This window comes from Bombina bombina, chromosome 1 (assembly GCF_027579735.1).
Source record: "Bombina bombina isolate aBomBom1 chromosome 1, aBomBom1.pri, whole genome shotgun sequence".
NCBI lineage: Eukaryota > Metazoa > Chordata > Amphibia > Anura > Bombinatoridae > Bombina > Bombina bombina.
In genome coordinates this window covers 1,418,930,580-1,418,945,512 of record NC_069499.1, presented here as the reverse complement: position 1 = coordinate 1,418,945,512, position 14,933 = coordinate 1,418,930,580, and the positions used below count along the sequence as shown (strand labels likewise).

General features: G+C 37.3%; 1 protein-coding gene across 1 annotated transcript in view; it reads left to right on the top strand.

The window, feature by feature from the left end:
• The first annotated feature begins 1,575 nt into the window (after positions 1-1,575).
• LOC128652421 (solute carrier family 40 member 1-like) overlaps positions 1,576-14,933 on the top strand; it is a 65,302-nt gene continuing 51,944 nt past the window's right edge. The window contains exons 1-2 of the mRNA XM_053705359.1: positions 1,576-1,954; positions 7,993-8,060. Of these exons, the coding sequence (XP_053561334.1) occupies positions 1,915-1,954; positions 7,993-8,060 (108 nt within the window). The 5' untranslated portion in view covers positions 1,576-1,914. The remainder of the gene's footprint in view (positions 1,955-7,992; positions 8,061-14,933) is intronic.

Genomic DNA, 14,933 nt, shown 5'->3' with positions numbered 1-14,933 from the left:
GCTGGAATGTGTCTGCAGACTGTGAGATACAGGGTCAAAGTTTATTCAATGATGATGAATAGGGGCGGATCGAACATTGCATATGTTCGCCCGCAGCAGCGAAAGCGAACATGCTATGTTCGTCAGGAACTATTCACTTGCGAACTATTCGCGACATCACTATTAGAGATGGGAAGTTCGGTTCATCTAGATATAATGAGCTGCTTATTTTTATTAACTTTTCTCCTATATCTTTCTATTTTCTTTTCTTTTCTTTATTTCTTTATTTTTCTAAAGCTTATTTTTCCTTTACATTGTAACCTTACTGAATTCTTCTTCTGTTACTGTAGGTGCATTATTTTCCTTCACATCTGTATTTTTCCAAACTGTTCACTACTGACCTAATAAGTGATGTATCTGTGGCAACTTACTTTTAGCCTAATAAGTATGTATCAGTACATCTTAAAGTTATGGCTTTTCTCATTCATTGTTTTCTAAATATCTAAAGCTCAAGGAAAAATCCAAGGCTTCTCTGTTCAGTATTAACTTTTCAATCCAATTAGCCAACTAGCCTCTGGCCATATTCCAAGAAAGCTTATCTCCCAAATTTTTAACATAGAGATCCTGTTTTTTTTCTAGCAACCACTAATCACGTGAGATTTATTAGCCAATTATTATCAGCCAATTAGCTCTTTGCTTTGTAAGGAACTCTAGGGTATAAAATTGCATGTATATGAAAATGTGTTAGTTCTGTGTTGCTGTGTTTTTGTGTTGGGTCACTGTTGAAACAGTGAAATAAAGATCACCCCTCCTGGGGTTAGCCTTTGTTTGCTGAATACCTGGTCTGGACCTCTTTATTACTGCACCTGAGATGAGCTCTCTCACAACAGAGATGAATCGGTTCATTTCGGATGGTTCGTTTAAATGAAACGGTTCATGAACCGATTCATCAGTTCACCTAGCAGCAGATTCTAATTTTAAGGAAGCCCCGCCCACCAAATCGCTGATCCGATTCCTCCTGAATCTTTCATGACTCTTGAGTCTCAGTGTGATTCACAGTCCCACTCCTCCTGACCACACAGTGTTATTTAGATCAGTCTTTTGTTAGATATACAATTCTTAGGCAAATACTACATGCACACAACAAGCAGCATATGTTCTATGTACTGTATCTGTATTTGTCTAAAATTTGCATACCTAACAAAAAACATATTATCCATGATCATACACAGAATTAATTACAATAAATTAAAAACCCATCTTAAATTTATAATAGATCTTTGAAGACAAAAAGTGGCATTCATAAATGCATACTGATATAAAATATTTTATTGGAAAATATATATTTTTTAATTAATTTATAATTTTAGTTTTCTTAACTAGACATCTATGGGAACTGCTGTCTATTGAGAACTGCTGTTACTTTATATTTGAATCAAACAGTTCACTTCTTGAGTCAGTAGCAGCACTGGTAATATGATCCTAGAGTGAGGAAGTCTGAATCTGCTCTGTGATTCATTGCATAGGAGGAGTTAGCAGAAGCAGAACTCACTCTAGGATCGTATTACCAGTGCTGCTGCAGACCCAGGAAGTGAACTGTTTCAAACGAATCAGTTCAGTATGGTGAACTGATTCACACAGTTCACTGAAAAGAACCAGTTCAAAAGAACGATTCGTTCATGAAATGGACATCACTATTCGTCCGGTGCTTGCGCCAGGGGAAATAGGGTCTCAGCATTCTGTTGCTCCCCTTTCTATTGAATTGTATAAGGCTATAGCTTTCCAACTTCAGCTACAGTGCTAGCTAAGTTTGGAAAGAAAGACAGACAGGATTCGATTTTGTTTTCCTTTTTTGATCTGTAAATTGGATTCTATATAAAATTATATAGGACTAAAATTCTTAGTAATAATAATATTAAGGCTTCAGGAATCATCATGGCAAATTCCGAAGAGCAAAAAAGTAAAGGATGTTGTGGTAAGTAGTGAGAATACAGTAAATAACGCATGCATTGTATATTGTGTATGTAGATGTTGATAGGAAATACAGTATATCCACCATAAACAGATATACAAAAAATGAATCTGCATTGTGTGATGCGTATAGCTTTATGTTACGTTGTGCAATGCATTATTCATCATCACTGGCTTATAAATGCATTTTATTTCACAACATTACATAAACAGATGTTTCATTCCCACTGGTGCACATTGTATGATGTGATCATGAAATGTATCATTTATTGTGTTGGCAGCTGATTCCGAGCATTTTAGCAAAACTACATCACATATATATATATTTACTGGTGTAATAAGTAAACACATCATACCATTAAGTAGAACTATTTCCTTTCAAGATATGTGCAGATTACATGATGTCATGTGTGTAATATATATTTCTTCAATAAGGTACGACGAGTCCACAGATTCATCCTTTACTTGTGGGATATTATCCTCCTGCCAACAGGAAGTGGCAAAGAGCACCACAGCAGAGCTGTCTATATAGCTCCTCCCTTAGCTCCACCCCCTGTCATTCTCTTTGCCTACTCTAAGTACTAGGAAGGGTAAAGTGAAAGAGGTGATAAAATATTAGTTTTTAATTTCTTCAAGCAAGAGTTTTTTGTTTTAAATGGTACCGGTGTGTACTATTTACTCTCAGGCAGCAGATGGATGAAGACTTCTGCCTGGAGGATGATGATCTTAGCATTTGTAACTAAGATCCAGTACAGTTCCCACAGAGGCTGAGGGGTGCAGGAAACTTCAGTGTGAGGAACGTTTTCATGCTATACAGCAGTGAGGTATGTTCAGTCATTTTTTCTGGAGAGACTGTGTATTTGAATGTTTGTGGGCAAATGTTTTATGAACTGGGAGTGCTGTTAACGTTTTGTGGGCAATAACGTTTTTTGGGCAACTTTATTGAGGGTACGCTTGGCTTATTTTTGGGTCTCAGAACCCACATGGCTAGTTTAAAACCGCTCTGGTGCGGTTCTTTGAGGCTGTAGAGACATTGAGTGAGATGGGCGGGGCCTATTTTCGCGCCTCAGATGCGCAATTGTTTTCACTCAGCAAGCAGCAAGCTCCAACTCCTGAGGGCCCTTGTGGATGTTTTGGGCCAAATCGAAGCTTTAACCCCATTTTACTATCCCTGAGGGCAGGTAGGCGCCACAGCAGGGCTGTGGCAAGGTGCTGGGGGTGTTTTTTCCGGATTTAGGCCTAATTTCAATCCGGATTGCACATTAAGGGGTTAAATGTTAAATTTCCTTGTGGGGCAAACTTAACTACACATATTGAGTCTGCTTGCAAAAATTTGAAAAATTTGGTGCATTTTAAAGCAGTTTTGCCGAACGTGTATGCTTTTTTTCTCTTAAAGGCGCAGTACCGTTTTTTAAAATTATTTTTTTCACTAAATAAAGTGTTTTCATTCTTGTTTGTAGTCATTACTAGCCTGTTCAACATGTCTGACATTGAAGAAAGTCATTGTTCAATATGCTTAGAAGCCATTGTGGAACCCCCACTTAGAATGTGTCCCTCATGCACTGAAAGGTCAATAAATTGCAAAGTACATATTTTAGCTACTAAAAGTATGTCGCAGGATGATTCTCAGTCAGAAGGGAATCAGGTTATGCCATCTAATTCTCCCCAAGTGTCACAACCATTAACGCCTGCACAAGTGACGCCAAGTACTTCTAGTGCGTCTAATTCTTTCACCCTGCAAGATATGGCCGCAGTTATGAATATTACCTTCACAGAGGTTTTATCTAAGCTGCCTGGGTTGCAGGGGAAGCACAGTAGGTCTGGTGTGAGAACAAATGCTGAGCCCTCTGATGCTTTATTAGCCATATCCGATGTACCCTCACAATGTTCTGAGTTGGGGGTGAGGGATTTACTGTCTGAGGGAGAGATTTCTGATTCAGCAAAGATTTTCCCTCAGACAGACTCAGATATGACGGCTAATAAATTTAAACTAGAACACCTCCGCTTATTGCTCAGGGAGGTTTTAGCGACTCTGGATGATTGTGACCCTTTTGTAGTTCCAGACAAATTGTGTAAAATGGACAGATTTCTAGAAGTTCCTGCCTACACTGATGTTTTTCCGGTCCCTAAGAGGATTTAGGACATTGTTACTAAGGAGTGGGATAGACCAGGTATTCCATTCGCTCCCCCTCCTACTTTTAAGAAAATATTTCCCATATCAGATGCCATGCAGGATTCGTGGCAGACGATCCCTAAGGTGGAGGGAGCTATTTCTACCCTGGCTAAGCGTACAACTATACCTATTGAGGACAGTTGTGCTTTCAAAGATCCTATGGATACAAAATTAGAGGGTCTCCTAAAGAAAATATTTGTTCATCAGGGTTTTCTTCTCCAACCTATAGCGTGCATTGTTCCTGTAACTACTGCAGCTGCTTTTTGATTTGAGGCTCTGGAGGAGGCTCTTCAGGTTGAGACCCCATTAGATGATATTCTGGATAGAATTAGGGCTCTCAAGCTAGCTAATTCTTTCATTACAGATGCCGCTTTTCAACTGGCTAAATTAGCGGCAAAGAATTCAGGTTTTGCCATTTTAGCGCGTAGAGCATTATGGCTTAAGTCCTGGTCTGCTGATGTGTCATCAAAATCTAAGCTTTTAGCCATCCCTTTCAAGGGTAAGACCCTATTTGTGCCTGAACTGAAAGAAATAATTTCAGACATCACTGGAGGGAAAGGCCATGCCCTTCCTCAGGATAAGACAAATAAGATGAGGACCAAACAAAATGATTTTCGTTCCTTTCGAAACTTCAAAGGTGGTTCCTCTACCTCTTCCTCTGCTGCAAAGCAAGAGGGGAATTTTGCTCAATCCAAGTCAGTCTGGAGACTTAACCAGACTTGGAACAAGGGTAAACAGGCCAAGAAGTCTGCTGCTGCCACCAAGACAGCATGAAGGGGTAGCCCCCCGATCCGGGACCGGATCTAGTAGGGGGCTGACTTTCTCTCTTTGCTCAGGCTTGGGCAAGAGACGTTCAGGACTCCTGGGCTTTAGAAATTGTAACCCAGGGGAATCTTCTAGATTTCAAAGATTCTCCTCCAAGGGGGAGATTCCATCTTTCTCAATTGTCTGTAAACCAGACAAAAAGAGAGGCGTTCTTACACTGTGTAGAAGACCTATATACCATGGAAGTGATCTGCCCAGTTCCGAAAACAGAACAGGGGCAGGGGTTCTACTCCAATCTGTTTGTGGTTCCCAAAAAAGAGGGAACCTTCAGACCAATTTTAGATCTCAAGATCCTAAACAAATTCCTCAGAGTCCCATCCTTCAAGATCGAGACCATTCGGACTATTTTACCAATGATCCAGGAGGGTCAATATATGAAAACCGCGTACTTAAACGATGCGTATCTACACATCCCTATCCACAAAGATCATCACCAGTTCCTCAGGTTTGCCTTTCTTGACAAGCATTACCAGTTTGTGGCTCTTCCCTTCGGGTTAGCCACAGCTCCCAGAATTTTCACAAGAGTTCCATTCCTGGGAACTCTGATAGATTCGGTGGACATGAAAAATTTTCTGACGGAGGTCAGGAAATCAAGGATTTTAACCATCTGCCGAGCTCTTCATTCCATTCCTCGGCCGTCAGTGGCTCTGTGTATGGAGGTAATCGGACTAATGGTAGTGGCAATGGACATAGTTCCGTTTGCTCGCTTGCATCTCAGACCACTGCAACTATGCATGCTCAAACAGTGGAATTGGGATTATGCAGATTTATCTCCTCAGATAAATCTGGATCAAGAGACCAGAGACTGTCTTCTTTGGTGGTTGTCACAGGATCATCTGTCCCAGGGAATGTGTTTCCGCACGCCAGCATGGGTCATAGTGATGACGGACGCCAGCCTATTGGGCTGGGGTGCATTCTGGAATTCCCTGAAAGCACAGGGTTTGTGGACTCAGGAGGAGGCTCTCCTCCCGATAAATATTCTAGAACTGAGAGCGATATTCAACACGCTTCTGGTGTTGCCTTAACTGGCTTCGGCCAGATTCATAAGATTCTAGTCGGACAATATCACGACTGTAGCATATATCAATCATCAGGGGGAAACAAAGAGTTCTCTAGCGATGATAGAGGTTACCAAAATAATTCGATGGGCAGAGACTCACTCTTGCCATCTATCAGCAATCTATATCCCAGGAGTGGAGAACTGGGAAGCGGATTTTCTAAGTCATCAGACTTTTCATCCGGGGGAGTGGGAACTCCATCCGGAGGTGTTTGCACAATTGATTCAGCAATGGGGCACACCAGAATTGGATCTGACGGCGTCTCGTCAGAATGCCAAACTTCCTTTTTACGGGTCCAGGTCAAGGGATCCTCAGGCAGTACTGATAGATGCTCTAGCAGTACCCTGGTCGTTCAACCTGGCTTATGTGTTTCCACCATTTCCTCTCCTTCCTCGTTTGATTGCCAGAATCAAACAGGAGAGGTGATTTTGATAGCACCTGCGTGGCCACGCAGGACTTGGTATGCAGACCTGGTGGACATGACATCTCTTCCACCATGGACTCTGCCACTGAGACAGGACCTTCTGATTCAAGGTCCGTTTCAGCATCCAAAGCTAGTTCTCTGCGGCTGACTGCTTGGAGATTGAACACTTGATTTTATCCAGGCGGGGTTTTTCTGAGTCGGTCATAGATGCCTTAATTCAGGCTCGAAAGCCTGTCACTAGGAACATTTATCATAAGATATGGCTTAAATATCTTTATTGGTGCGAATCCAAAGGCTATTCATGGAGTAAGACCAGGATTCCTAGGATTTTGTCCTCTCTCCAAGAAGAATTGGAGAAGGGGCTATCAGCTAGTTCCTTAAAGGGACAGATATCTGCCTTATCAATTCTACTGCACAAGCGTCTGGCAGATGTTCCAGACGTTCAGTCGTTCTGTCAGGCTTTAGTTAGAATCAAGCCTGTGTTTAAACCTGTTGCTCCGCCATGGATTTTGAATTTAGTTCTTAAAATTCTTCAAGGGGTTCCGTTTAAACCTATGCATTCCATAGATATTAAGCTTCTATCTTGGAAAGTTCTGTTTTTAGTTGCTATCTCTTCAGCTCGAAGAGTTTCTGAATTATCTGCATTGCAATGCGACTCACCTTATCTTGTTTTCCATGCTGATAAGGTGGTTTTGCGTACCAAACCTGGATTCCTTCCTAAGGTTGTTACTAATAGGAATATCAATCAGGAAATTGTTGTTCCTTCTCTGTGTCCTAATCCTTCCTCTAAGAAGGAGGGTCTGTTGCACAACTTGGACATGGTTCGTGCTTTGAAGTTTTACTTGCAAGCAACCAAAGATTTGTAAGGCTGCGACTTGGTCTTCGCTTCATACCTTTTCCAAATTTTCCAAATTTGATACCTTTGCTTCTTCGGAGGCTATTTTTGGGAGAAAAGTTCTTCAAGCAGTGGTGCCTTCTGTTTAACCATCTGTTTTGTCCCTCCCGTTCATCCATGTCCTGTAGCTTTGGTATTGTATCCCACTGGTAAAGGATGAATCCGTGGACTCGTCGTACCTTATAGAAGAAAAGTAAATTTATGCTTACCTGATAAATTAATTTCTTCTATGGTACAACGAGTCCACGGCCCGCCTGTCATTTTAAGACAGATTATATTTTTTTATTTTAAACTACAGTCACCTCTGCACCTTGTAGTTTCTCCTTTTTCTTCCTGTACCTTCGGTCGAATGACTGGGGGGTGGAGCTAAGGGAGGAGCTATATAGACAGCTCTGCTGTGGTGCTCTTTGCCACTTCCTGCTGGCAGGAGGATAATATCCCACAAGTAAAGGATGAATCCGTGGACTCGTCCTACCATAGAAGAAATTAATTTATCAGGTAAGCATAAATTTACTTTTTGTGGCATTAGAATATTGACAATATATCAGAATAATGTATATCTGTTCATAGCAATAAGTAAAGGTGATCAAGTTCAAGTGCAAAATGCATATTGCCTCTCTGCTGATAATTATTTATGAACAATAAATAATATTGTGACATTTTGCAGGATCCTTTGTAAACTACTTTACATCTGCCAAGTTTCTCATGTACCTTGGACATTCTCTCTCAACCTGGGTGAGTAGATAACAACTGGGGTTTAATGCTATTTGCACCTCTCATTGCCTGTGGCTGTACATAGCTGTGTAATGGTTTATCTGGCTTTACACTTAGTAATGACTGTACACTCACACTCACTATATACTTTGAAAAATGAATACATTTTTTACTGAATATTCTGTTAATTATATATTTGCTGTGGGTAATGTAGTCTAATTAGGTGTTCTGTTCTAAACATGGATTTTACAAATAATTTTACTTAATTAGCATTAATGTCTTAAGGGAAAAAAAATATGACTCCTTTTGTAATGTTCAATTATATTTTTAAGATGGTTACTACTTTTAAAATGTGTGATCATTTAAAATACTGTCATGTTTAGAAATCAAGGCATCATTTCTCTTTCAGATACATAATATTAAAGGGACATGAAACCCCAATTTTTTCTTTCATGATTAAGATAGAGAAAACATTTTTAAACAACTATCAAATTTACTTCTATTATTTAATTTGCTTAATTTTTCAGATATCCTTTCTTGAAGAAATTGCAATGCACATGGGTTAGCCAATCACACGAGGCATCTATATGCAGCCACCAATTATCAGCTACTGAGCCTATTGAGATATGCTTTTCAACAAAGGATATCAAGAGAATTAAGCAAATTAGATAAGAGAAGTAAATTGAAAAGTTGTGTAAAATTGCAGACTCTTTCTAAATAATGAAAGAAAAAAAATAGGGTTTCGTGTCCCTTTAAGGTGGGATAACTTTCCAATATAAAAAAGAGAGAAAATAAAGATATCTCACACAAGCACTCTTGATCCAATATGTTTACTTAGTAAATAATAGTTTACACTTGTATATAAACTATCTACTGTGCACAGTTAACACAATTCCTAATCTGACATAACAGGTATAACATAAATGAACCTGTTTGATTAGCATAGAAACAGTTAAGGTTTGCAAACGAAAAATAAGGAGAAAGCTCATTGAAAAGACTGCAAACAAGGAACAAAATTTGAATGTTCATGTAAAGCAATACAGCACAGATATACTTAATCATTGGCCAACGTGAGTGCTGTTATATTGCTGTCTCTTATACATCCATATAACCCATGATCAGGTAAGTTACTTATATATGGATGTTGGCACTCACGTTGGCCAACGATAAGTATATCGTTACTTACCTGATCATGGGTTATATGGATGTATAAGAGACAGCAATTTAACAGCACTCACGTTGGCCAACGATAAGTATATCTGTGCTGTATTGCTTTACATGAACATTCAAATTTTGTTCCTTGTTTGCAGTCTTTTCAATGAGCTTTCTCCTTATTTTTCGTTTCTACTGTTTGTAAACCTTAACTGTTTCTATGCTAATCAAACAGGTTCATTTATGTTATACCTGTTATTATGTCAGATTAGGAATTGTGTTAACTGTGCACAGTAGATAGTTTATATACAAGTGTAAACTATTATTTACTAAGTAAACATATTGGATCAAGAGTGCTGGTGTGAGATATCTTTATTTTCTCTCTTTTTTATATTGTATTTGTATTATTATATCTCAGCACTGATATTATTGTATATCTAAGGTCCCATAGTATTATAAGACCTGAGCAAAGTATATTTCTGAATACCAAGGTGGATAACTTGCCCCCTGTTTAAATTCAGATTCATTGTTAAAGGGATATTAAACACAAAAATTGTCTTTCATGATTCAGATTGATCATGTAATTTTAAGCAACTTTGTAATTTACTGCTATTATCAATTTTTCTTCGTTCTCTTTGTATCTTTATTTAACAGCCGGAATGTAAGCTTAGGAGCCAGCCCATTTTTGGTTCAACACCTGGGTAGCGCTTGCTGATGGGTATCTAAATGAAGCAACCAATCAGAAAGCTCTACCTAGGGTTCTGAACCAAAAATGGGCCGGCTCCTAAACTTACATTCCTGCTTTTTCAAATAAAGATACCAAGAGAATGAAGAAAACATTATAATAGGGGTAAATTACATAGCTGCTTAAAGGGACACTGTACCCAAATTTTTTCTTTTGTAATTCAGAAAGAGCATGCAATTTTAAGCAACTTTCTAATTTACTCCTATTTTCAATTTTTCTTCGTTCTCTTGCTATCATTATTTAAAAAAGAAGGCATCTAAGCTTTTTTTGTTTGTTTCAGTACTCTGGATAGCACTTTTTTATTGATGGATGAATTTATCCCCCAATCAGCAAGGAAAACCCAGGTTGTTCACCAAAAATGGGCCGGCATCTAAACTTACATTCTTGCATTTCAAATAAAGATATCAAGAGAATGAAGAAAATTTAATAATAGGAGTAAATTAGAAAGTTGCTTAAAATTGCATGCTCTATCTGAATCACGAAAAAATGTTTTTGATTACAGTGTCCCTTTAAAATTGCATGCTCTGGTCTATCTGAATCATGAAATATGTTTAGTCCTTTTACTGTGCAAAAGCACTTGGACTATATGTAGATATGCTCTTTGCATCTGCATTTTAAACAGTATGTCTGCCCAGGAAACCAGCAGTGCCTTATGTCATGTAAACTGAGTCATGACTAAAGCAATTCTTTCTGAGCCAGTACGCTGTTTGGTGCTTGGAGCATTTTCCTGAAACAGCAATGGCTTTTAATAGAAGCATTTTTGCTATTAAAATTGTGTAGCAAAATGGTTAGATTAAAAATTCAAATGCACTAGTGTGCATTTTAGTTTTGTCTTAATTATCCCTTTAAACGTTTTTTAAAGTTATATATACTAACATTTTCTGGTTTATAGGCTAGGAAATCTCCCAGTACGTGCACAATAGCCTCACACCTTTTTCAAGTGCTCTGTGATCCACCAACGAGCAGGGTTTATCAAATTCTAGGTGACAGGAAGTTATAGATCCTAAAATCTTATTTCTGCTTTCTTACCTTTGGTTAATATACATAATTAAATCTGCATACTTCTTTATGTATGATTTTCCAGGAATAATAAACATGATTGGTTCCTCACTACTAATTTTGCCCCCTAATTCTTTTGAATATTAATTCTCCAACTTCTATAGAGTGTTACTAAGTGATTGACCTTATGCAGGGAGTGATTAAAATTACTTTAATAAATTTAGCTATATTTTACTGGTCTGCAGAGATAGACAAACAGAAATGTCACTTAAAGATGCCCAGACTATTGGCTATTATAATTTTTTTTTTATATACAATATGTTGTATTAAAATCAACAAGTATTATAATCTCTATTGTAATAAAAACTAGTGTGCTTTGTAGATTGTAGGATCTACAGTATCTATGGAATTAGATGATGGTGTTAGGTTACACAAAGTTTAAAAATTGGGTCTCAGATCTCTACATTCTTTAACCCCTTAATGACCACAGCACTTTTCCATTTTCTGTCCGTTTGGGACCAAGGCTATTTTTACATTTTTGCAGTGTTTGTGTTTAGCTGTAATTTTCCTCTTACTCATTTACTGTACCCACACATATTATATATATTTTTTCTCTCCATTAAATGGACTTTCTAAAGATATCATTATTTTCATCATATCTTATAATTTACTATACATTTTTTTATAAAATATGAGGAAAAAATTGAAAAATACACACTTTTTCAAACTTTGACCCCCAAAATCTGTTACACATCTACAACCACCAAAAACACACATGCTAAATAGTTTCTAAATTGTGTCCTGAGTTTAGAAATACCCAATGTTTAAATGCTCTTTGCTTTTTTTGCAAGTTATAGGGCAATAAATACAAGCAGCACTTTGCTATTTCCAAACCACTTTTTTTTTCAAAATTAGCGCTAGTTACATTGGAACACTGATATCTTTCAGGAATCCCTGAATATCCCTTGACATGTATATATTTTTTTAGAACACATCCCAAAGTATTGATCTAGGCCCATTTTGGTATATTTCATGCCACAATTTCACCGCCAAATGCGATCAAATACAAAAAATAGTTCACTTTTCACAAATTTTTTCACAAACTTTCAGTTTCTCACTGAAATTATTTACAAGCAGCTTGTGCAATTAAGGCATAAATGGTTGAAAATCCTTCTCTGGGATCCCTTTTGTTCAGAAATAGCAGACATATATGGCTTTGGCATTGCTTTTTGGTAATTAGAAGGCCGCTAACTGCCACTGCGCACCACACGTGCATTATGCCCAGGAGTGAAGGGGTTAATTAGGGAGCATGTAGGGAGCTTTTTGGTGTAATTTTAGCTTTAGTGTAGTGTAGTAAGCAACCCAAAGTATTGATCTAGGCCCATTTTGGTATATTTCATGCCGCCATTTCACCACCAAATGCGATCAAATAAATTAATTTTTTCACAATTCTAGGTTTCTCACTGAAATCATTTACAAACAGCTTGTGCAATTATGGCACAAATGGTTGTAAATGCTTCTCTGGGATACCCTTTGTTCAGAAATAGCAGACATATATGGCTTTGGCGTTGCTTTTTGGTAATTAGAAGGCCGCTAAATGCTGCTGCGCACCACAAGTGCGCAAAATGGTTATTACAAACAGCTAGTGCAGAATTAAATACGTGTATTAAAGTAAGATATACAGTGGATATAAAAAGTCTACACACCCCTGTTAAAATGTCAGGTTTCTGTGATGTAATAAAATGAGACAAAGATAAATAATTTCAGAACTTTTTCCACCTTTAATGTGACCTATAAACTGTACAACTCAATTGAAAAACAAACTGAAATCTTTTACTGTAGGTGGAGGGAAGAAAACAAAAAACTAAAATAACACTACAGCGGATCGTGTCTGTCCGCACTTTCATAAATCGGCCCCATGGCCTTATTTTAATTTGAAGGCTATATATATATATACAGGTAGCCCTCATTTTACGCCAGGGTTAGGTTCCAGAAGGAATGGTTGTAAATCGAAACCGTTGTAAATTGAAACCCAGTTTATAATGTAAGTCAATGGGAAGTGAGGGAGATAGGTTCCAGGCCCCTCTCAAAATTGTCATAAGTAACACCTAATACATTATTTTTAAAGCTTTGAAATTAAGACTTTAAATGCTAAACAGCATTATAAACCTAATAAAATAATCACACAACACAAAATATATAATTAAACTAAGTTAAATGAACAAAAACATTTGCTAAACAGCATTATAAACCTAATAAAATAATCACACGACACAGACTTCACTTGCATATTTCTGCAACAGTTCTTTCTATGCATTCCAATCTGGACTGATTTATAGACAGGAAGATCTTGTTCCTTTGAAATCTGCTCGATAGCTCAGGTCTGGTTAAACTGATTAATTTCAGCTTGCTTGGCTTTGCTGCAACACAAGCGGACAGCTCCACCTACTGGCTATTTTAATAAATGCTCTGTTTCTCAATGCTTTTCAATAGCAGTCACATGACTGGAAAAAAAGGTTGTTATTCTGAAGCGGTGTAAATTGAACCGTTGTAAAACGAGGGCCACCTTATATATATATATATATATAAATGGGTTGAAGAAAGTGCACTCCACAGGACTTACTTGTTGATCCACTTTATTGTACAATAAAGTGGATCAACAAGTAAGTCCTGTGGAGTGCACTTTCTTCAACCCGTTTATACATATTGTTTGTGCACCCAAGGCAGCTGATTGATAAGCTTGGAGTGCACTTTGTCTACAAATATATATATATATATATATATATATATATATATATATATATATATATAGACGAACACACACATTTGTGTATGTTTGTTTTAACACTATTTTTTAAATTTAGCTTCTAAATATGGCACCAAGATATCTTTAGGGCATTAAGGTGTGAACTGACTTTCCTGTCATTTAACTGGAGACTACTGAGGCATACAACTATGCTAAATGCTGATTAAATCATTCTATCTAAACAAATAATAAGTGGTCTGTTTAGGTTTTGTTGAGTACAACAGATTTTTTGTAGCATTTACTGGATCTTAGTTACTGGAAAACAGGAAGGGTGAAGTCACACAATTGCTATTCGAGGGAAATGCAACACTTTTGTCCACATTTAAATCCAAAAATGATAAATACAGATATGTTTATGTAAACTGTGAAAGTGTCGAAAATAATTTATAGGGATGGGAGGTAAGAACAATGCATCTTTATTTGAAAAAGCAAGAATGTAAGCTACAATTAGCAACCAATCAGCAAGCGCTACCCAGGTTTAGAACAAAGAAAAATTGATAATAGGAGTAAATTAGAAAGTTGCTTAAAATTGCATCATGAAAGAAAAAAATTGGGTTTCATATCCCTTTAAAGGGACAGTCAACACCAGAATTTTTGTTGTTTAAAACGATAGATATTAAACCATTACCCATTCCCTAGTTTTGCATAACCAACACAGTTATATTAATATACTTTTTACCTCTGTGATTACCTTGTATCTAAGCACCTTCTGACAGCCCTCTGATCACATGACTATTTATTTATTATCTATTGACTTTCATTTTAGCCAATTAGAGCAGTGTCTGCCACAGGCATGATCACAATGTTATCTATACGGCTCACATGAACTAGCTCTCCCCTGTTGTGAAAAACAAATAAAAAAGCATGTGATAAGAGGCGGCCTTCAAGGGCTTAGAAATTATCATATGAGCCTTCCTAGATTTAGCTTTCAACTAAGAACATAGAAAAATTGGTGATAAAAGTAAATTGGAAAGTTGTTTAAAATGACATGCCCTATTTGAAACATGAAGGTTTTTTTTGGACTTGACTGTCCCTTTAACTCAAGTCATATTGTAAACTTGCTTAAAAAAGGAAGATGCTCTTGTGATATAATATCATTGATAATATTAATAATGTTTTATGCCGACTTAAATCAGTTTAGTGCAAAGTTTTTCAACTCCAGTCCTAAAAGGGGCACAACATTTTTAAAATA